At 43.6% G+C, this 22736-nt stretch overlaps 1 protein-coding gene across 35 annotated transcripts in view; it reads left to right on the plus strand.

The window, feature by feature from the left end:
• LOC145543570 (nuclear body protein SP140-like protein) overlaps positions 1-16331 on the plus strand; it is an 80049-nt gene extending 63718 nt beyond the window's left edge. For all 35 annotated transcript variants that reach the window (XM_081585511.1, XM_081585493.1, XM_081585492.1 and 32 more), the window contains 10 exons: positions 1307-1378; positions 3009-3113; positions 4972-5114; positions 6252-6299; positions 9510-9554; positions 12976-13091; positions 14276-14384; positions 14652-14729; positions 15181-15324; positions 15921-16331. In XM_081585511.1, the coding sequence (XP_081441637.1) occupies positions 1307-1378; positions 3009-3113; positions 4972-5114; positions 6252-6299; positions 9510-9554; positions 12976-13091; positions 14276-14384; positions 14652-14729; positions 15181-15324; positions 15921-16028 (968 nt within the window). In that variant the 3' untranslated portion in view covers positions 16029-16331. The remainder of the gene's footprint in view (positions 1-1306; positions 1379-3008; positions 3114-4971; positions 5115-6251; positions 6300-9509; positions 9555-12975; positions 13092-14275; positions 14385-14651; positions 14730-15180; positions 15325-15920) is intronic.
• The last annotated feature ends 6405 nt before the right edge of the window (positions 16332-22736 follow it).

Genomic DNA, 22736 nt, shown 5'->3' on the forward strand with positions numbered 1-22736 from the left:
GCCTAGGGGACCCACCTTCCAGAGGGAGACAGTAAGAGGAAGTCAAAAGATTAATCCACCTCTTTTAAGAACTGCATTTCTACCTTTTCAGTGGTTCTCCCCGGCCCATGGCTATTACTTTTCTTCTATTGGGTTGGCCAAAAAGTTCATTCAAGGTTTTCTGTACATTTAAAACCCAGATGAACTTTTTTGGCCAACCCAACACTTTCTTAAACAAGTTTACAAATCACTGTAGGCCTCTTCCTTGAGTTCATATTATCCTGTTAAATAATAACAGGGCGACCACTTGCAAGGTCGTTGTAAGTTGTAGATCTTCTGATAAAGTCTAATCATCAAGGTTTGTCCCATAGGGCCATTTTGATCTTGAGGAATTGAAAATCCTCTCAATAACTGTTTAGTCTTAAGACCAGAAAGTAAGATTATTCTGTCAACCAATGGATCCACTTTGGGTTTGATTGAAGGAAAGAGTCTTTTTACTTTGCTGGTCTGATATATGCTCATAATCTGCTTAGAGTTTATAGCACTTAGGAAGGAATAGTCTGGAAAATATTTCTTGAAGTCTGAATTACGCTTCCCACCAGATGGTGGTCATTGGATGGTGGGCACTGAACTCAGAAAGAAGGAAATGAATTTATCTTCCTACCTTAGAAAATAAAGTACATGTGAATGATAGCAAACTTTGAGATACATATCCACAGCCAATTAACTTGTAAATGGCAGGACATTCTCTGATGCAATATTTACTGAGTCCATTCTTAGTTACCATGTGAAATCAAGGTTTTGGAGGACTCAATTCAACCCGTTCCTCTTGGTTACCGTTCTTCTTCTTAGTTTCTTAGACTCCAATATCTTTGTCTAAGCTCAGCTGGACAAAACTCTTGGTTACATTACTAACACTTTCAATACAAATGTACAAATAGCTTCATTCTAGGTGATGTGTATGACATGTGTCTCACCTGCAAAGCCTGCCATAGGGTTTCCTATAACTCATTTCCCTTAATTGTGCATTAGTAGATGTACAATTGGCATCTATTAAACTGTTAACACATGGTTGCTTGGGATATAAGTAAAATGCTGATATCACTTTCTTGTTTGTTTTACTAATGTGAGACAGTGAAAAGTAAAATATAAGTCTAAGATTTGCCATCTAATTCTTGGTAGCTTACAGACTAGGAATGATATATTTTTCTTTGTGCATTAAACAGGCTTCTGGGAAATTACATTTCAGTGGAAATTCTGAAGAGCACAAATAGATGCAACACAACTGCATGTCTATGACTATGATTCTGTTTTTCTATTTCCTCAGGGAGAAAGAGACACAGATGTAGACTGCACTTTACTTATGACAGAACCCCACAGAGAAGAGCTAAGTCAAGAGGTAAGGAAGAAAAAGGAAATATTGTCTCAATAATTAGGCAGCTAATTTCCTGTTTTGCACTCTGTTTTTATTGATAAATCTATCTCCCTAATTGCTTTATGCAGCTTTACTAACAGAAAAAGTTTATAATTTGGTTCAAAATGTGCCTGGATGAAAAAGAAGATAATTTCACAAACAAGTAACTTGGTGACAGATCTAAACCAGACCCTGTGGGTCCAAGGGCTATCATAGTGATGCTCTCCCCACTGAACTGATCACTTTCAAGCCAGAAGTAGTCTGCTTGCACATAAAGGGCACATATATAACCCACACATTATTTAACTGGCCCGTCTCTTGCTACACAGAGAGTCGGAGGTTGCACACCATGGATAGCCTAGAGTGGTGATCAGAAGTCTATCATCCTCTTCTGATTGTGTGGGCTTGGGCCGGTCACTTGATTGCTTTCCCTTCGGTTTCTTCATCTGTAAAGTAAGAGGGTGAATTAGGCCAACCATCCTTCTCAGCCCATCCTAGTTCTCCTAGTCTACTATCTCAAAACTGGACCATGGACAGCTCCCCCCTCCTCCCATCATGGCTCTAAAACATTGACTGCAGGGTCAGGATCAGTTACACAGCCTCCTTGAGCTAATTTATTCAAAGACTTTTCACTCCCACTTCTGTGGACTCAGTCTCCAGCAGCCCTCTCCCCATGTAGCTTGCAGATTATCCTAGAGCTTCCTGAGCTCTTCTTTTAGCTGAGGAGAGTGCTGATAAGAGAAAGAAGCATGAAACAAAGCAGAGAACACAAAGAGAAGGCAGACGTCACCTCCATTAGTTTCCCCATCATTGCCCTCTCTGCTCACTCAGCCAGACCTGAAATAGAGAGATGCAAGTAGAGACTCTCATTTTGCTCCAGCTACTTAACTGTGGTGAAATAGTTGGAGGATTCCCTTCAGTGAGGAAAGAAAGAACTTTTATTTTTTTTGGCCTTGAAGCATGTGGGATCTTGGTTCCAGGACTGGGAATCGAACCTGTGCCCCATGCATAGAGTCTTAACCATTAAACTGCCAGGGAAGTCCCATGGTTCCCTTCAGAACATGATGCAGCTGTATGCTTCATTGTTGTATAAGAATCAGTGAGGCTGACTGGACTGGGAGCTAAGACAGTTTTATTGAAGCCTGATTTGTCTACTAACACATTCTGTTTTGTGTGAAACTTGAGGGATGAGTTAGAGGTAGATATTCTGTAGTTATATATCAAAAATGCCACTTGGAAGAAAGGCTTTGACTCTAGTGGTGGTAGTTTAGTCACTAAATTGTGTCTGACTCTTAAGACCCCGTGGACTGTGGCCTGCCAGTCTTCTCTATCCATGGGATTTCCCAGGCAAGAATACTGGAGTGGGTAGCCATTTTCTTCCCCAGGGGATCTTCCTGACCCAGGGATCAAACCCATGTCTCCTGAATTGGCAGGTGGTCTCCTGCATTGCAGGTGGATTCTTTACCAACTGAGCTACCAGGGAAGCCCTTGACTCTAGAGATTTGTGGTATAAAGCTTTCCACGTCCCTCATACATTTATAGGAACAAACTCAACATGGGAAAAGTGGTACGGGTGCAACTGAAAATGAGACCATGAAGGAATCTTCTCTTTCAGGGGGAAGAAAGTACAGATATGAACATGTGAATTTTCACTCTCAGATAATTCCTGTGACTTGTGGTAAGGTGACGGGGAAGTTACACAAGAAGAAACTGAATAAAGGTGAGTTTTAAGGTCTACTATGCAACGCCTATCTGAAGGAATCTTGAGAAGTAATGGGATTACCTATGTGAATTACACATAGTTGAAGGAATGGGGGCCACCATTTTGCTTGAGAGAAGGAGGAAGGGATACCTAGGTTAATATTTTCGTACTTAAGCAATCATACACATTAGGTGCTCACTCCCACATGGACGTGTCCACAGGGAAGACAACAAACTGAAGAGAAGTGAATCAGAAATAAAAGCGATGAGGCCCTCAGTCCCCACCTTCATGTCCTTTCTCCCTTGGGATAATCATTACCAGGGCAGGTGCTTGATGCAATGAGGACCAGCACAGAATTCAGAATCAGATAACCTGAGTCCCAGCCTCTCCTGTGCCAAGAGGAACTGATTCATCTGAGTAGAGAATGGAACCTTTCTGAGCCTGAAATTCTTCATCTAAAAAGGAAATCATTAAAACCTGCTTCATGGTATAGCTGTGAGGAATTAATTTACATAATTGATATAAAGTATTAGTAAACAACTGAGATACAATTCACCACTCAGAGTGTACTATTCAAAGTTGAATTTTGTTTGTATATTCACAAGATGGTGTAACTATCACTACAATCGAATTATAGAATATTTTTGTCAGAATACTTTCCCACTAAAGGAAACTCTATGTCTCTTAGTAATCAATGCCCAGTCTCATACTCACCCCACCACCCAACCCTAAACTGGCTAATCTATTTTCTGCTCCATAAATTGGCGTATTTGCAATATTTCATGTAAATGGAATCAGGTAACGTGTGCCATTTTGTGACTGGCTCTCTCTCTTATGATGATAATTTCAAAGTTCATCCATGTAATGGCATGTATAAGTACTTCATTCTTTCTTATTGCCACATAATGTAATATTCCATGGTATGGCTATACCATATTTTGTTTAGCTATACATCAGTTTGGATTGTTTCCACTCTTTTACTATTACAAATAATGCTATTTTGAACATTCATGTTCTAGTTTTTGTGTGAACAGTCTTTAATTCTTTCTGGTATATACCTAGGAGTGGAATTGCTGGTTCCTGTGATGATTCCATGTTTAACCCTACTGAGGAAATATCAAAATGTTTTCTACAGTGGCTGTAATATTTTATTCACACCAGCAATGTATGAGAGTTCCAATTTCTCTGCTTCCACGCCAACACTTGTTATTGTCTAATTTTTCTAAGACAGCCATCTTAGTGGGTGTGAAATGGTATCTCATGGTTTGGCTGTGCTTTTCTCTAATGACTAATGATGCTAACATATGATTATCTTTTATACATAACTTGAATTTTCCATTGGATAGCATTTCACAATTACTTTTAATACCAGCTATCCATGATTTGGGGGATGGGGAAATCTCTGCTCAATAATGCCATTGAACTGGGTAGGAAGTGTGATAAAGGCCACAGATGCTGCTATGGTGCCATTCTGAGCCACAAGGTACCCATCAGAGATCTCAGTCCCAACCTGAGTTTCTGCTCCCACGGGCCCAAGGTCCTCTCCCTGGCAAATTGAAATACCCTCACACTTCAAAATCACTTGCTTTTCCTTTGTAGGTGATTTTGAAATACTTTTAAAAGGTTGATTTTGATGGTAATTATCATTTTTGTTGTTGTTGTTGCACATCAGTTAAAGAAATGTTGCCACAATGCAGTGAATCTCCTGTGAGAGGACTTGGAGGCTAGGTGTGGGGATTCTGAAGCCTGAAAGCGGAGGCCAGACTCTCCTGTTTTAGATCTTGAGCCTAAACTGGGTGTCTCCAGATCCAGTGTGGTGGGAGCCCACCTTCTGAAAACAAAGAAGGCTGAAGATGAATTTACCCTGGTCTTACAGGAGTCTGGGTGAAGTGCATACAGAATGAGAATGGAGACTGGTTCACCCCCAGGGAATTTGAAATCAGAGGCGGCCACGAAAGATCAAAGAATTGGAAACTAAGTGTTCGCTGTGGAGGGAGGCCCCTGCGATGGCTGATGGAGGTATTCTGGGGGCCAGGACAGAAGATGTGACTTTCCTTGTTGTGCCCCAAGAATAAGGTCACTATTTGCTCACCAAATATTTGTTGAGTTGTCATGAAAGCTCAGATGCCTCTGAGTTTATCCTCTCACTTGGGGAGAGTGTTCCACATTCCCAACCTCAGTACAACATAGCACATCACTGCTGTGAAAGAGGCAGGAAATTCCACTGCCTTTGTCAGGATGGAATAGGAGTTCAGAGGAGGGAAGAATCATTCTGACTCAGGTGAATGTAGTCACTTTATGCACTGGAAGAAGAAGACAGTTTACAATCAAACAGGTAGGAAGAAGGTATTCCAGAGAAAGAATAATATGAAAACCAGAACCATGCCCAGTGGGTTGAGATAGACATACTGCGTATAATAAGGCATAATCCATCAATTCAATTGCAGTTGTTTGTAAAGGAATTTAATGCCAGGCTAAAATGTTAAAACTCATAGACAATGCAGAATCAATGAAGTCTTCTGAGATATGAAATGACATTTTTAGAATAGTGTTTTAGATGGCCAAGGGACCCTGAAATGACTCCAATGTCTTTTTAGCTCAAGAAACCTACACCCAACATGCAGTGCTCAACTCACATGCCATTCTTCCCTGAATATTCCCTGACCAACTTGGCCCTGACCATTTGTTCCCTGAGCTTCCTCAACCCGTTACTAAGAGCTTCTTATAGTTTTACTCTTATCCTTTCATGCATTTTTTTCTATGTCTATCTTTGTGTGTCCAAGATTGTTAAGAATGTCTGATACCCAGTAGGCATGGGTAAGTGTATATTGATTGACAAGCCTTGGTATATGGACTCAAGCTTGAGTGACTGGTAGGAATGGAGAGCGGGTGAGAGGTGTCAAAGAGATTATAAAGGAAAACCTCTTAAAACTTAAGGGGAAAAGCACAAGAGGGGAAAAATGTTCTAAAGATGATTTTTAAAGTGCCACTGATTGAATTCTAGAAGAAATATAAGTGAGGAGAGGGAGATGGTTTTTCATTTAGATGCCATGACTTTGGGCTGACAGTGGGACATCCAGGTAGAAATATTTGGGAAGAGATTAGAAGTGCCAGACTCATAGGCCAACCATATACTTGAATCTTTTTATCTTTCAGAGAAGATTTCTCCATAATCCTCCAAGGAAATATTACAGGAGAAGAAAGGTGATTATTGCATAATTTTCTACAAATCTTCATCACATAATTGATTTTGCATGTATTATTTTATGGTTTCTCAATTGTGTAACACCCTGCCCCCACCTTCAAAAAACTTTTGGCATATGCCTTCAGTGTTGCTACTTTGAACACTATGTTGTTCTGGACAGCAAGGTCTTCTTGAATGGTAAACCATTTGAAATAGAAGTGATAAGGAGCCATCAAAATAGACCTCATGGATGTGCTTTAGCTATAGATTCAGATGTTGTCAAAATTGTAAAGGCAAGCATGATTCTGGAATACGCAAAAGTATATTGTAATAGGGTGATAAGGTCATCTTCAAATCAAACCCAGATTTTTAAAATCAGTGTTACTATTTCCTAACTTTGATGAAATTTGATGGAGTGAAGGTATATTTACAGTCATTCAGAGAATCCCAGTCTAAGATAGTCTATCTTGGTCCATATACCATTTTGTAAGATAGGCAACAAGAAACATATTTCTTTTCTGATCATTTGTATCCCCTTCCACCCCTTAGTAGTCTACACACAGACATATTCTTTTACAGGAGGCCATTATTTGCCCTTCATGAAGATGCTGCTGTAGGGTAGGAAGCTCTTGGGAGATTAGTGGATTGTATAGGAGGGGCTGGCCAAGAAAACTGGTTACTTTGATGCCACTCTTTTGCTGTGCAGACCTTCCTTCTGTCTATGAAAGTGATTCCTTTCTCTATGGAGACAACAAATATGTAAGGTGCAGTGTAGATTCAGGACACTGAGATGGCTTTTCCAAGTTTGGGTATGAATGAGAACTTGGAAAGAAGATGGAGGTGAGAAGTGCCATTCTTATGTACTCCATGTAGAAATGGCCATTCAAGGGACCTCCCTGGCAGTGCAGTGATAAAGATGCCGCCCTTCCAATGCAGGGGGCACGGGTTCAGTCCCTGGTTGGGAAACTAAGATCCCACATGCTGCATGGTGCAGCCAAAAAAATTTTAGAAAAGAAATGGCCAATCAAGACATTCATAGACTTCTAAGACAGGTCATACATAGTTCACCCATGGGACTTCATCTTCCACTGGGAATGTGAGATCCAGGACTTGATGTTATCTGAGGTTCTGGACAATTGGAACTCTAAGTCCTTGGGACATTTCACCTGCTGGATTTCCTACAGGGAACTATTATTTGCTCTACTTAGTGAGTATCCTGAAGACCAGCATCTGTATCATTCCCCATGTGCCAAGAGTGACTCAGTTGGTTTACCCGAGTAAGCTGGCATCTTCCTACCAACAGATTCTACCCTTAGTCATGGGTATAGCACTTTTTAGCAGCAACCGGCAGTTGCCTCTTCATTTTGCATCTCCCTATGAGAAAGAGCTGATGTTTCCCAAGTTGTAAACCTCAGGACCTATTACTACTTCTGCGGGTCCTCTGTGCGTCTCAGAACCTCTTTCTTCCTTGGCTTTTGGAATCTTCACTGTCACTCTCAGCACCATATGATGGCTTCCTGGCTCCTGACAAAGGTCACTAACACCTTTTGATGGCAATTGCAGTGTTGTAAAATAATTGCAGGAGATAGTGGAGGACAGAGGTGCCTGGCGTGCCACAGTCCATGGGATTGTGAACAGCTGGACATGATTTAGCAATTGTACAACAACATTCCTCTAGAACAATCTTTTTAATGCTGGGTAATATATGCTTAAGAGATAGCAAGTAATCACTTTTCCTAAGTGGAAAAAAAAAGTATTAGTCACTCAGTCGTGTCCGACTTTTTGCAACCCCATGGACTGTAGCCCACAAGCTCCTCTGTCCACGGGGTTCTCTAGGCACAAATACTGGAGTGGGTTGCCATTTCCTCCTCCAGGGGATTTCCTAAGTGAAATGATACTCATTTATTCACTCATCCAACATACAATTATTGAATGCTTACTAAGTGCCCAATGGTCTTTAGAAGATTAAAACAATATCCTTGACTTTAAGAATTCTTTCAACTTCATTGACTAACATGGAAGAATAACTAATAGGGTTATTGTTGCTTAGTTGCTAAGTTGTGTCCCACTCTTGTGACCTCATGCACTGTAGTCCACCAGGCTCTTCTGTCCACGAGATTTCCTAGGCAAGAATACTAGAATGGGTTGCCATTTCTTCCTCCAGTGGATCTTCTTGACCCAGGGATTGAACCGATGTCTCCTGCTTGGCAGGGATATTCTTTACCACTGAGCCATTTGGGAAGCAGTGAGTTTAGAATGAACAATAGAAAGGTGGGCAGTGACATAGCCACCTCTCAGGTCATTAACCGCTGGATTACACTTGTCCATGACCACTCTGCCCTGACTGGAGATCAAAGCTGAGGCTGCCTGTGTCCTAGAGCAGTAGTCCCCAACCTTTTTGGCACCAGGCACTGGTTTCATGGAAGACAATTTTTCCATAAACTGGGGAGGAGGGATGGTTTCCAGAGGATTCAAGTGTATTACACTTATTGTTGTGCACTTTATTTCTATTATTATTACCTCAGCTCTATCTCAGAGCATCAGGCATTAGATCCCAGAGGTTGGAAACCCCTGCCCAAGAGGGATGGAGGCCAGGTCATTCTACTGAATATTGGAAAGCAACATGAAGCTAGTGGGTGGTAGTCAGTTACCTTTGAAGAGTCAGCTAGCTGATTTCTTGGGATTCAGAGGGAGGGAAGAGAAGGGTGACCTTCTGGAAGAAGAGCTGCAGCCCTGGAAAGTTTGGGCACATTTTATCATTGAGGCTGTGCCCCAGGAGACCTGTGACAGGCAGTGGCATTTTCCTCTGGGACGTTTGCATGAACTCCAGGACTCACCTGGGTTGTTGATGATGAATCTTCAGCTTGATACTCTCACTGCAGCTCCTTCTGGTTTGATGGCATTTTATAATGTAGAGAAAAATGCCCAAGGGCCTCTTGAAGTAAGAAAACCAACAGAGTTCCACCAATTCCATCTGTGGGAACCAGGACTAAAGTCACCAGATGGCTCCACCTTGCATCTAAGAGCCAAGGAATAGAACTTGCATTGGGCTAAATGGTGGTCCTTCGGTACTTTTTTATTTTCCAAGTAGATATGTGTATCCATAAAAACAGGTGTGAAGTAATGGGTGAACCGTGGCTTGAATCCCTCTAGTGATCGGTGTTTAAATAAGTGATGGATGCATACATCACAATATTTCTATATTGTCATTTAATCTTTCTTTTCTGCAGAAAAGAGGACCAAAGTCTCATGACAACACCGTAGATGACCTTTGTGTAAGTACTAACTCCCACCTGTGATCCACACTCATGCAGGCCTTTCCCTCAACACGCTCTCTGGGTCATCACCACATTTCCCTGAAGCACGCTCATACTCAGGTGGAGTGTGTCACCATGTGTGATGAGCAGGGCACAGCAGATACATCCCTTACCTCAAGTACATGGTTCTGGTATTGGGTGTCTTGACCTGAAAGCATCCTTTCCATTTGTTCAGTGGAAACCTTCCCATTTCCTCCTTTCCCCTTGAAGGTGCAAATAGGATACAGAGCTTGAGACCACTGGGGTCCCTAGAGCCTGGGCTTGAAGTAGTAATGGGCACAGCTGACCTACAGATGGGGGATAAGGAGAAAATTAGAGGGAGAGCAGCATTTTTAAGAAGGCAGTAGAGAAGGAAAGAAAAATCCCAAACTTCTATTCCAAGGTACGGGGAGAGCTCGATGGTTGTAAGCATCAGCCAGAAGGAACAGGCCAGGTGAAGCTGGCAGGTTAAGGTTTAAACACTCATGGATCCTGCAGAGAAATGCACCTGGGGCTAGGAGGTTCTGTATGGAAGCCCTGCATCCAGTCTTGAGGGAACCATCATGGTGCTGAGCTGGTCACCATCTAGCGAATCACAGGGCATTTTAACTCAAACTGGTACCATGTGATTGGCTGCTTTGTGTGTGCATGTGTGCTCAGTCACTCAGTCAAGTCCAACTCCGTGCGACACTATAGACTGTAGACTGCCAGGTTCCTCTGTCCATAGAATTCTCTAGGCAGGAATACTGGAGTGGATTGACATGCCCTCCTCCAGGGGATCTTCCCAACCCAGGGATGGAACCCGCAACTCTTGCACTGGCAGGCAGATTCTTTACCACTGAGCCACATGGAAAGCCCTTTTGATTACTTTCAAGGCGATGGCACCCCACTCCTGTACTCTTGCCTGGAAAATCCCATGGACGGAGGAGCCTGGTAGGCTGCAGTCCATGGGGTCGCTCAGAGTCAGACACGACTGAGTGACTTCACTTTCACTTTTCACTTTCATGCATTGGAGAAGGAAATGGCAGCCCACTCCAGTGTTTTTGCCTGGAGAATCCCAGGGACGAGGGAGCCTGATAGTCTAATGTCTATGGGGTCGCACAGAGTTGGACACGACTGCAGCGACTTAGCAGCAGCAGCAACAACTGCAACAAGATGGCCATTTGCAGCAGATTCACCTTTGCACAACTCCAGGGGGCAGCACTCAGGTGGGATAGTATGCAGTAATGCTGATGCACAGCATCCAATAGAGAAGGGATAGTCAAATAGCTTTACATATACTTTACCTCCAAAGTAATGCCCCCAACAAGATTTGGATCTTATTCACACTCTTTCTGACCCTTGGCCAAATGAAGGATTCTTCAGTCATCTAAACAGTGCTGGAGTCCAGTGTTTGTGTGGCTTGTTTGGGATGGACATCAGTACAGACCCACGGCAAAGAGTCCACAGGGGAGAGGAAGCAACTGTTCCAGCAAGAGAACCCTCACTGCTGTTACTCAGTTTTCCTGGGACTGGTTGTTGCTATTCAGTCACTCAGTTGTGTCCAACTCTTTGTGACACCATGGACTGCAGCACGCCAGGCTTCCTTGTCCATCACCAACTTCCAGACCTTGCTTGAACTCATGTCCATTGAGTCGGTGATGCCATCCAACCATCTCATTGTCTGTTGTCCCCTTCTCTTCCTGCCCTCAATCTTTCCCAGCATCAGGGTCTTTTCCAATGAGTCACTTCTTATCATCAGGTGGCCAAAGTATTGGAGCTTCAGCATCAGTCCTTCTGATGAATATTCAGGGTTGATTTCCTTTAGGATGGGCTGGTTTGATCTCCTTGCCATCCAAGGGACTCTCAAGAGTCTTCTCCAACACCACAGTTCAAAAGCATCAGTTCTTCAGTGTTTAGCCTTCTTTACGGTCCAACTCTCACATCCATACATGACTACTGGAAAAACCATAGTTTTGACAAGACGGACCTTTGTCAGCAAAGTGATGTCTCTGGGACTGATGTTACAGGACAGTTCATCATTGACCTAAACCCCATGCCTTAATAAAAGACTTTGCTCTGACTAATACTCAACTTAGGCTGCAACTAAGACCTTTGGAAAATAGCATTGCTGGGATTCCAACCTAGAAGAAATTTTGTTTATCAGTTTAGGCTAAGACTTGGACATCAGGATTGTTTAAAAGTCCCCAGATGATTCTGATACACAAAATTACCCATTCTATGAATTAAAGAGGAATACCATAGCTCTGCCCCACCTGGACAAACTGATTCAGACTTCTGGCATTGGGACCAGGACATTAATATTTTATATACACTACCCTGAAGGTTCTAATGTGCAGCTGGACTAGAAACAAAGAGGTAGATAAATCTACTAAAAAATACATAAATGTGAGGTTCTTAGGGACTTCTCTTGTGACTCAGTAGTAAAGAATCCATCTGCCAGTGTAGGAAATGCAGTAGATGCGGGTTTGATTCCTGGGTTGGAGAGATCCCCTGGAAAAGAAAATGGCAATCTAGTCCAGTCTTCTTGCCTGGCAAACTCTATGGACAGAGGAGCCTGGTGGGCTACAGTCCATGGGGTCACAAAGAGTTGGATATGACTGAGCAACTGAGCATGCACATGATTCTTAGAGATTGGTTATATCTGTTATTCCTTATTCCTCTGGGGAGAGGGGTCATTACTTTCAGGGAACGATGATGATGGTGATCTATGAGTGTTTACACTGAAGAGAAGAAACATGGTCCCATGGCTCCATGCCAGAGCAGTTTCAGTCCCCATATGAGGATCTCCTTGAGGATGCTACAGAACATTGAATGGGAACTTTAGGCAAGATGGTCCTTGGGGCTAGCACTTCCTCATATATGGCCATTTCAAAAACATAAGAAATAGCCAAAATCCCAATTCACCCAACAGAAGTAGCTTCATACAAAAGGCCAGAACAAGACTCAAAATAATTGTTAAAATAATCTTGTACTGCTTTCAATACTAACAAGTTTAATCCACCTGATTAAGTTCTCAATATATCACCCTTCCAGGAATCAATTTAGTTCTTGTGGTATAGGCAAACACATGTAACACTTTATTTCAGGACTTTATCTCTCATCTGCAAGGTAATAAATTCCTATAAAATTACCTAGTTTTGCTGCTAGTCTTTCAGTGTTAGACTCTCTGGTTTTACAGGGAAGACTTTTTTGGTCTGACATATGGGCTCTTCCTTGTCAACTTCATTGCAGAGCACAATTTCTTCTTCTGAAATGCCCACACCATGCTGTTCTTTAATGTCTCAGGGAGAAGCATATGCATCCATTCAGGCTCACACAAAGGCAGTGGGTTCTTGATTCCCAGAGTGCTGGCCTTCTGGGGTCTCACTGGGGCTATAGATGTTGTTTTACCTTCTAGCTGGGAAACTCAGATGTGTGTGAGACCTGCCGGGATGGAGGAAGGCTGTTCTGCTGTGACACTTGTTCGAGGTCTTTTCACGAGGACTGTCACATCCCGCCCGTGGAAACTGAGAAGTGCGTGAGATGCTGCCCCTCCTGATTGGGGACCTTCCCCCTGGCCATGCCCACTCTCCCTGCCTAGTTCTTACTGTGCCTGGATGGGGAAAGAGCAGGCCCATGGGTACAGGGTCCAGCGGTATGATGCAGAGAACTGCTTCAAGATGCGGGCAGTGGCAGGTGGATGCTTTTTGCCCCTCAGTCTCCTCTAGGACGCTGAGGCTCACAGCCGGGTCCTTTGTCCACATGCTGCTCCTGTCCTTTCCTAGAAGTTTTCCAACCTGGACTCCTGTTCACAGGGGTGGAAAGGCACTTGTTTATTGTTGTTGTTGCTGTTGTTCCGGAGAAGGCAATGGCACCCCACTCCAGTACTCTTGCCTGGAAAACCCCACGGACGGAGGAGCCTGGTAGGCTGCAGTCAATGGGGTGGTGAAGAGTTGGACACGACTGAGCGACTTCACTTTCACTTTTCACTTTCATGCATTGGAGAAGGAAATGGGACTCCACTCCAGTACTCTTGCCTAGAGAATCCCAGGGACAGAGGAGCCTGGTAGGCTGCCATCTATGGGGTTGCACAGAGTCGGACACGACTGAAGCGACTTAGCAGCAGCAGCAGCAGCAGCAGCAGCAGCTGTTGTTCAGCCACTCAGTTGTATCCGACTCTGCAACCCAGGCTTCCCTGTCCTTCACCATCTCCAAGAGTTTGCTCAAACTCATGTCCATTGAATCGGTGATGCCATCCAACCATCTCATCATCTGTCACCCCCTTCTTCTCCTTCCTTCAGTCTTTCCCAGCAGCAGGATCTTTTCCAATGAGTTGGCTGTTCTGTGCTTATTCAGAAAACACAGGTAGCATGGGCTGGTTCCCTCAATTTGTCACATTATTGATGGGCTGAGGGAAGCCGGAGAACCCCAGAGGTAAGGCCCAGTTTTGACACTCAGGCCGGTCGGACAGGATTCCTTGTGCTCCCAGAAGTGGACACAGAAAGGAGAGCCCGCTACTCACTCTGACACAAGCTCCACACACTGTAATGGGAGTCATTAACTCAGATCCCATGTGGTGGTCTTGGAGACCCTGGAGGTACCCTCTTCCTCCCAGAGCTGTGTCCACCAACGTTCCTGAAAGGAGGACAGTGGCAGACATGGGAATGGCAGGTGTTTCTAGGGACCTTGTCCTTGCTCACTTATGCCTGGCCCCGCAGGAACCCGTGGAGTTGCACCTTCTGCAGGATGAAGGAGTCTTCAGGAAACCAGCAGGGTCTCAGGGAATCTGAGGTCCTGGCGAGGCCGATACAGCCAGAGGAGCAGCTGGTGAGTTATATGAGAACCCAAGCCTTCCCATTCAAGTGTGAAAAGTCATGCACAGGGTAGGAGGAAGGCAACCACAGGGTGAGCCATGACTCAATCACACTCACGTCACACCGGAACTTGTTTGCAGCCATTGCACGTCTGTGTCCAAGAGCCATCCCCATCTGGGGAAACTTCCAGAGACTGGTGTGAGTCATGCTTGGCCTGGATATGTGTATGGGGCTCAATGTCTCCAAGCTGCTTTTTGTTCACAGCTTCCTTCTTTTGCAGAAATGTGAGTTCCTCCTCTTGAAGGTCTATTGCCATTCAGAGAGCACCTTTTTTGCGAGGATTCCATATTATTATTATGTAAGTAACCACAATAGGGGCTTCCCAGGTGGTGCTAGCGGTAAAGAATCCACCTGCCAATGCAGGACACAGAGGAGACGTGGGTTCGAGGAGATCCCCTGGAGTAGGAAAAGGCAATCCACTCCAGTACTCTTGCCTGGAAAATCCCAAGGACAGAGGAGCCTGGTGGACTACAGTCCATGGGGCCACAAAGAATCAGACACCAATGAGCACATGTAGATACATACTGATCATCAGTAACCATGACCAACAGTACTCTCAGGCTGCCATGATGTTACCCCATCTGGAAACTGGCACTTGTGATATTCGAGGCCGGAATCCCATGGGAGCAAGAGAATGAGCTACTGTTATTGTTACCTTGTTGTATTTCTACCAGATTTGATGGGAATCCACAGGAGGCACACGTTGAACTCTGCCAGTAATGCTCCCAGTGACTCTTGTTTTTCCTTAGATTAAAGAGGCTGCTGCAAACCTCAAGGAACCCATGTGGTTGGATAAGATCAAGAAGAGGCTGAATGAGCAGGGCTACTCCCACATGGAAGGGTTTGTGCAGGACATGCGTCTCATCTTTCAGAACCACAGGGCCTCTTACAAGGCAAGTGGCTCTCTCTGATTCCATTTCATTTTCTCTTCCTTTCTTAAAATTTTATTTTATTTTATTTGTTTTCCGCTGCACTGAGTCTTCGTTGCTGTGTAAGGGCTTTCTCTAGTTGAGGCAAGTGAGGAGATACTCTCTAGTTGCAGCATGCGGGCTTCTCATTGTGGTGGCTTCTGCTGTTGTGGAGCACAGGCTCTGGGCGCATGGGTTTCAGTACTCAGCACACAGGGTTAGTCGCTCCACGGCAACAGGAAAGGAAGGTCACTGAGCTAACACAGCCACCCAGTACTATTTGCACTATTACAAAGAACACAGATTACTTTTCTGACTCTTACTGAAATCAATAACATAGCCAAATAAATAAGAGCTCTCAAGTGTGGTCATGATTTTCCATTCCTGTCCTGTTAATACAAAATAATCATGCTCTTAAGAAGCACAAGTAACTCTTCACTACATGAGTTTTTAAGCATAACCTGTTTCACATAACTCAGGATGTCAAAGATAAGAGTCTTGATCATCCTCAATTGCAGAGTGTCCAGTGATATTGATAATAAAGATCGTTATTTTGTGTTCATTTTATTATTTTTTTCCAGTTCAGTGACTTTGGCCTAATGGGGCTTAGACTGGAGGCAGAATTTGAGAAGAATTTCAAGGAAGTGTTTGCTCTTCAGGAAACAAATGAGGACAGTTCTCTGGAATAGTGGATGTTGTTGGTGTCCTGGAAATTCCCCTTTTGGCCAAATGTCTTATTACCCAGCTGCTGCTGATGCCAGCCCTCCCCAGAGCACTGCCTTCAGCCAAGTGGAGCCAACTTCACCTGGAGGTTATACGGCCTTGGCCTGGGGGCTGCCTCCGTCGACCCAGCCTTCATGCTCTGTGCATCCCATGGGATTAGGCTGGAGCCTGTCTGAATACATCCATCCTTAGCTTTTTGCCCAATACTGTCCTGCTTCCCTCATCCCTTTCTAGCAAAGAAACACAAAATAAATTACTTAAGTAAGAGACTTGATCGCAGCGTCTATTTCTAGGGAACTCAACTTAAGATCATGGTCTAACAAGCAGGCTAAGAATGGGCTCTGGAGTTGGATCACAGCCTGTCAGGTAGTGTATTGATGGTCCATGGTGTGCTCTAATAGTGAAGTTGCTAAACATTCACTTGTAGGAAACTGGATGAGATAAAGACCAAAAGGTATACAGTGGGTGAAATTCTTTGACATTTACAAATGGAGAAATGGTGACTAAAAAGCTGGATTTTGGTGGCTATCATTAAGTGCCCCTAATATATTGAAAAGAGTAAATGGCAGGCTTAAATTTCTTCAATTCAGCTCAGTTGCTCAGTCGTGTCTGACTCTTTGCCACCCCATGGACTGCCGCACACCAGGCTTCCCTGTCCATCACCAGCTCCCAGAGCTTACTCAAACTCATGTGCATTGAGTCAGTGATGCCATCCAACCATCTCATCCTCTGTCATCCCCATCTCCTCCCACCTTCAATCTTTCCCAGCATCTCAATCTTTTCAAATGAGTCAGTTCTTCGCATCAGGTGGCCAAAGTATTGGAGTTTCAGCTTCAACATCAGTCCTTCCAATGAACACCCAGGACTGATCTCCTGTAGGATGGACTGGTTAGATCTCCTTGCAGTCCAAGGGACTCTCAAGAGTCTTCTCCAACACCACAGTTCAAAAGCATCAATTCTTCAGCGCTCAGCTTTCTTTATAGTCCAACTCTCACATCAATATATGACTACTGGAAAAACCACAGCTTTGACTAGACGGACCTTTGTTGGCAAAGTAATGTCTCTGCTTTTTAATATGCTGTCTAGGCTGGTCATGGCTTTTCTTCCAAGGAGTAAGCATCTTTTAATTTCATTGCTGCAATCACCATCTGCAGTGATTTTGGAGCCCCAAAAATAGAGTCTCTCACTGTTTCCCCATCTATTTACCATGAAGTGATGGGACCAGATGCAGTGATCTTAGTTTTCTGAATGTTGAGTTTTAAGCCACGCTTTTCACTCTCCTCTTTCACTTTCATCAAGAGACTCTTTAGTCTTTCTTCGCTTTCTGCCATAAAGGTGGTGTCATCTGCATATCTGAGGTTATTGATATTTCTCCTGCAATCTTGATTCCAGCTTATGCTTCATCCAGCCTGGCATTTTGCATGATGTACTTTGCATATAATTTAAATAAGCAGAGTGAAAATATACAGCCTTGACATGATCCTTTCCTGATTTGGAACCAGTCTGTTATTCCATGTCCAGTTCTAACTGTTGCTTCTTGACCTGCACACAGATTTCTCAGGAGGCAGGTAAGGTGGTCTGATATTCCCATCTCTTTTAGAATTTTCCACAGTTTGTTGTGATCCACACAGTCAAAGGTTTTGGCATAGTCAATAAAGCAGAAGTAGATGTTTTTCTGGAACACTTTGATTTTTCGATGATCCAGCAGATGTTGCCAATTTAATCTTGTTCTTCTGCCTTTTCTAAACCCAGCTTGAACATCTGGAAGTTCACAGTTCACGTACTGTTGAAGCCTGGCTTGGAGAATTTTGAGTTTACTTTGCTAGCGTATGAAATGAGTGCAATTGTGCAGTAGTTTGAACATCCTTTGGCATTGCCTTTCTTTGGGATTAGAATGAAAAGTGACTTTTTCCATTCCTGTGGCCACTATTGAGTTTTCCAAATGTGCTGACATATTGAGTGCAGCACTTTCACAGCATCATCTTTTAAGATTTGAAATAGGTCAACTGTTGGTGAAATTCCATCACCTCCACTAGCTTTGTAGTGATGCTTTCTAAGGCCCACTTGACTTCACATTCCAGGATATCTGGCTCTAGGTGAGTGATCACACGATCATGGTTATCTGGGTCACTAAGTTCTTTTTTGCATAGTTCTGTGTATTCTTGCCACCTCTTCTTAATATCTTCTATTTCTCTTAGGTCCATACCATTTCTGTCCTTTATTGTGCCCATCTTTGCATGAAATGTTCCCTTGGTATCTCTAATTTTCTTGACAAGATCTCTAGTCTTTCCCATTCTGTTGTTTTCCTCTATTTCCTTGCATTGATCTCTGAGGAAGGCTTTCTTCTCTCTCCTTGCTATTCTTTGGAACTCTGCATTCAAATGGGTATATCTTTCCTTTTCTCCTTTACCTTTAGCTTCTCTTCTTTTCACAGCTATTTGTAAGGGCTCCTCAGACAACCATTTTGCCTTTTTTGCATTTCATTTTCATGGGGTGGTCTTGATCCCTGCCTCCTGTACAATGTCATGAACCTCTGTCCATAGTCCTTCAGGCACTCTGTCTATGAGATCTACTACCTTGAATCTGTTTGTCACTTCCACTGTATAATCATAAGGGATTTGACTTAGGTCATATCTGAATGGTTTTCCCTACTTTCTTCAATTTAAGTCTGAATTTTGGAATAAGGAGTTCGTGATCTAAGCCACAGTCAGCTCCCAGTCTTGTTTTTGCTGTCTGTGTAGAGCTTCTCCATCTTTGGCAGCAAAGAATATAATCAATCTGATTTCGGTGTTGACCATCTGGTGGTGTCCATGTGTAGAGCCTTCTCTTGTGTTGTGTTTGCTACGACCAGTGTATTCTCTTGGCAGAACTCTGTTAGCCTTTCTCCTGCTTCATTTTGTACTCCAAGGCCAAATTTGCCTGTTACTCCAAGTATCTCTTGACTTCCTCCTTTTTCATTCCAGTCCCCTATAATGAAAAGGACAAAATCTCTTAATCGCCACCTGTAGCAAACAGACCCTCATACCTGCAGCTGGAAGGCAGACAGTAAGGAAGTCCTGACACAGACTCTAATTTTAAGAATGGGAGAACATGGGGGAAGACTGAAGCCTAAACTTAAGATGGGCTCCTGTGCCAAAGGCAGAGCCCTAGTGAAAAAGGAGTGACCCCTGAGTCAGAGTTGGGCTTCCCAGGTACATGCAAGTGAGAACTTTGAAACTCAGGTCTCCCTGAACCCATGGGCCCTGCAGAAGAATCCCTTCCCCCTGGTTGGAAGACAGATCCCCATCCTTCCTCCATCCTAATCTTGCTTGAATGAAGACTCTGCAGAGTCCTCCCAGCAGGATCCCACTGGGAAAGTCCTGGGTCTTTTTGCCAGCTGCAGCAAGGATTTACCCCAGTGGAGTTGCAGGACTGGCCAACATGTACAGCAGGTACCAGGAGTCTGGGGGTGAATCCTGGACAAAGAAGGGGAATATGAAACAGGAAAAGGAAAAATTGTTAATACAGAAGCACTCCTCTGTGCCAAGAAGTTTAATTACCCTGGCAAGGGCCAAAAGGGATAATTCAAGTATGTTCCTAGTAGCTCTTGAAGGCATACATATATGTGTATGTATATGTGTGTCACACACGTATGTGTGTATATATATATATATATTCACACATATACACACATACATATATGTATGCCTTTAAGGACCACCAGGAGCATATATATATATATATGGTTAGAATGACAGCTGGAGCCCTGGCCCATAGACGTTTATGAAGATAGTTACGAACATGGTCATAAAACTTATTGTGGCACTTTACTATGTATATAGTCAAATCATTATATGTATGTGTATATATGTATATATATAAAGCACTAATTTAACAAGGTAATAAGGAGCACATAACTGAAGAGCACCAGCATCCTTGTGATGCTCCTTGGGGCTCTCTTCTGTAGGTTAGCATAAGGAAGGAATGCGTTTCTATTTCTTTCATTTTGTACTTCTATGAAATAATGGATGTTCACTAAACTTACCATGGCCATCATTTCATGATATATATAAGTCAAATTACACCTTAAACGTATACAGTGTTGTATGTCAATTATATCTCGATAGAGTTGGAAGAAAAATGTCTAATAAAAAATATTTAATTAAAACAAGGCTTTGTGTAAACCATGGTACACACTGGATGAAGTGGAAGCAGGGATACCAGACCTACCAGGAAAAGAAGATCCAAATCCCAGGAGGTTGGCACGGCTCTACTTCCTACAACTTGAAAACCCCTCTACCAGGTGCCTGTGCTTCTCAAGAGGCCTCACAGACACTAACCCAACAAGGTGATGAGGCGCGCGCAGCTGAGGGGCACTAGCATCCTGGAGATGCTCAGCGTAGGCTGTCCTCTGGGCCTCTGTAGGTTGGCATGATGGAAGAATGTCTTACAAGAACTGGATTCCCAAGTAGCAGTGGAAGTGATAGGATTCCAGAATGACAGATGCCAGGTGATAGCAAGACGGCAAGTATCAGAGCAAGATGAAACCCTAATTGTAACATGCAGCGAGGTTAGAACAACAGCAGGGGCCCTGGCTCATAGATGTCTATGAAGATAGGTAATAGGACTTGGCCATGAAACTTACTGTGATAATCACTTTATGATGTATATACATCAAATCATTAAAGCTGTACACCTTAAGCCTATAGACAGGTAGGCAGCCAACAGGATATTGCTATATATATAGCTATATATATATATATATATATATATATATATATAATTGAAAGAGTTTAAAAATGGGTGAACAGATGGCTGGGATCAGCTGCCCCAATCAAAAATCAAGATCCCTTGCCCAGTTTCCAGACCTGAGCCAAATCTACGACCTGCCCATGGAAATGAGGGCAAGTCTCATAACAAAGTGCAAATGTGGTCATTCCCTGGGTTTTTCACCAAAAGGCCCTAAGGCCATTTATGCAAGTATCCATATGGCAGACAAAGGAAAATGCACAGATCTTTTAACAGTTGTAGTTACAGCATTTGAGTTGATGCTAGTTCCTGGGGCCCAAAGCATCATCGCAGTTCCTGTTAGAGTATAGCAATAAGGTAATGTTCATCTAACAGTGAGTTCACTCAATCCACAGAGCCATTCAGCCATCATCACCCCAGTTCCTGGATGTGAGGATGATGAGAACATACATAGCAGTTAGCTGAGCTGGTTCTTTAGCCTCTGAAATAGCAATGACTGTCTTAGAAAAGGCCAATCAGAAGGCCTTGAAATTGAAGTTTCCCTTGGTGAAAATGAGCTGAAAGAAAATTTTATTCCTGGGGAATGAGGGAATCACAGAGACTAGTGCCACAGGTGAAGATTTAAGGATGCAAGGGTTCTAGTCCTCATTACCTCTTTGTTTGAACAGCAGTCTGGCAATGGCAACCCACTCCAGTACTCTTGCCTGGAAAATCCCATGGGTGGAGGAGCCCGGTAGGCTGCAGTCCATGGGGTCTCGCAGAGTCAGACACGACTGAGTGACGTCACTTTAACTTTTCACTTTGATGCATTGGAGAAGGAAATGGCAACCCACTCCAGTGTTCTTGCCTGGAGAATCCCAGGGACGGCGGAGCCTGGTGGGCTGCCGTCTGTGGGGTCGCACAGAGTCGGACACGACTAAAGTGACTTAGCAGTCTGGCTTCTGCAAAAGCTGCTAAATGACTACTAGAAACTTAAACAATAGTAGCCCCAATTACACCATTGTGCTTTTAATAGGTATGCTATCTTAGAGCAGATCAGCATGGCCTATGGTACATATCATGCAGTTATCAGTATGGAAAAATGTACTTTAAAAATATCCAGTGGGAAGTAGGATAAGAGGCACTTCACATTCACAGGGACTGGACAGTAGTACATGTTTACAGTCTGGTCCCTGGGCTATGTGAATTCTGTTGCTCTCTGTCACATTATATGCTGAAGGAGCAAAGTCAGTCTGGACACTCTCAGTACATTACATTGGTCCACTATATTGATGCTTGTGTGTATATATATGTATCTGTTCAGTTCAGTCGCTCAGTTGTGTCCAACTCTTTGCGACCCCATGGACTGCAGGACGTCAGGCTTCCCTGTCCATCACCAACTCCCAGAGCTTGCTCAAACTCATGTTCATTGAGTCGGTGATGCCATCCAACCATCTCATCCTCTGTCGCATCCCCTTCTCCTCCCATCTTCAATCTTTCCTAGCATCAGGGTCTTTTCCAATGAGTCAGTTCTTCACATCAGGTGGCCAAAGTATTAGAGCTTCAACATCAGTCCTTCCAATGAATATTCAGGGCTGATTTCCTTTAAGATTGATTGGTTTGATCTCCTTGCTATCCAAGGGACTCTCAAAAGTCTTCTCCAACACCGCAATTCAAAAGCATCAATTCTTCAGTGCTCAGCTTTCCTTATGGTCCAACTCTCACATCCATACTCAGTCTCTCCCATTAGGAAGCTTCCATAAGCTTCTTATCCTTATTCATCAGAAGGCAGGCAGAATGAAAACCACAGTCACAGGAAATTGACCAAACTGATCACATGAACCACAGCCTTGTCTAACTCAATGAAACTACAAGCCATGCCTTGTGGGGCCACCCAAGACAGATGGGTCATGGTGGAGAATTCTGACAAAACGTGGTCCACTGGAGAAGGGCATGGCAAACCACTT

Source organism: Giraffa tippelskirchi, chromosome 3, assembly GCF_054371585.1.
Source record: "Giraffa tippelskirchi isolate mGirTip1 chromosome 3, T2T-mGirTip1v1.2.pri, whole genome shotgun sequence".
Taxonomy (NCBI): domain Eukaryota; kingdom Metazoa; phylum Chordata; class Mammalia; order Artiodactyla; family Giraffidae; genus Giraffa; species Giraffa tippelskirchi.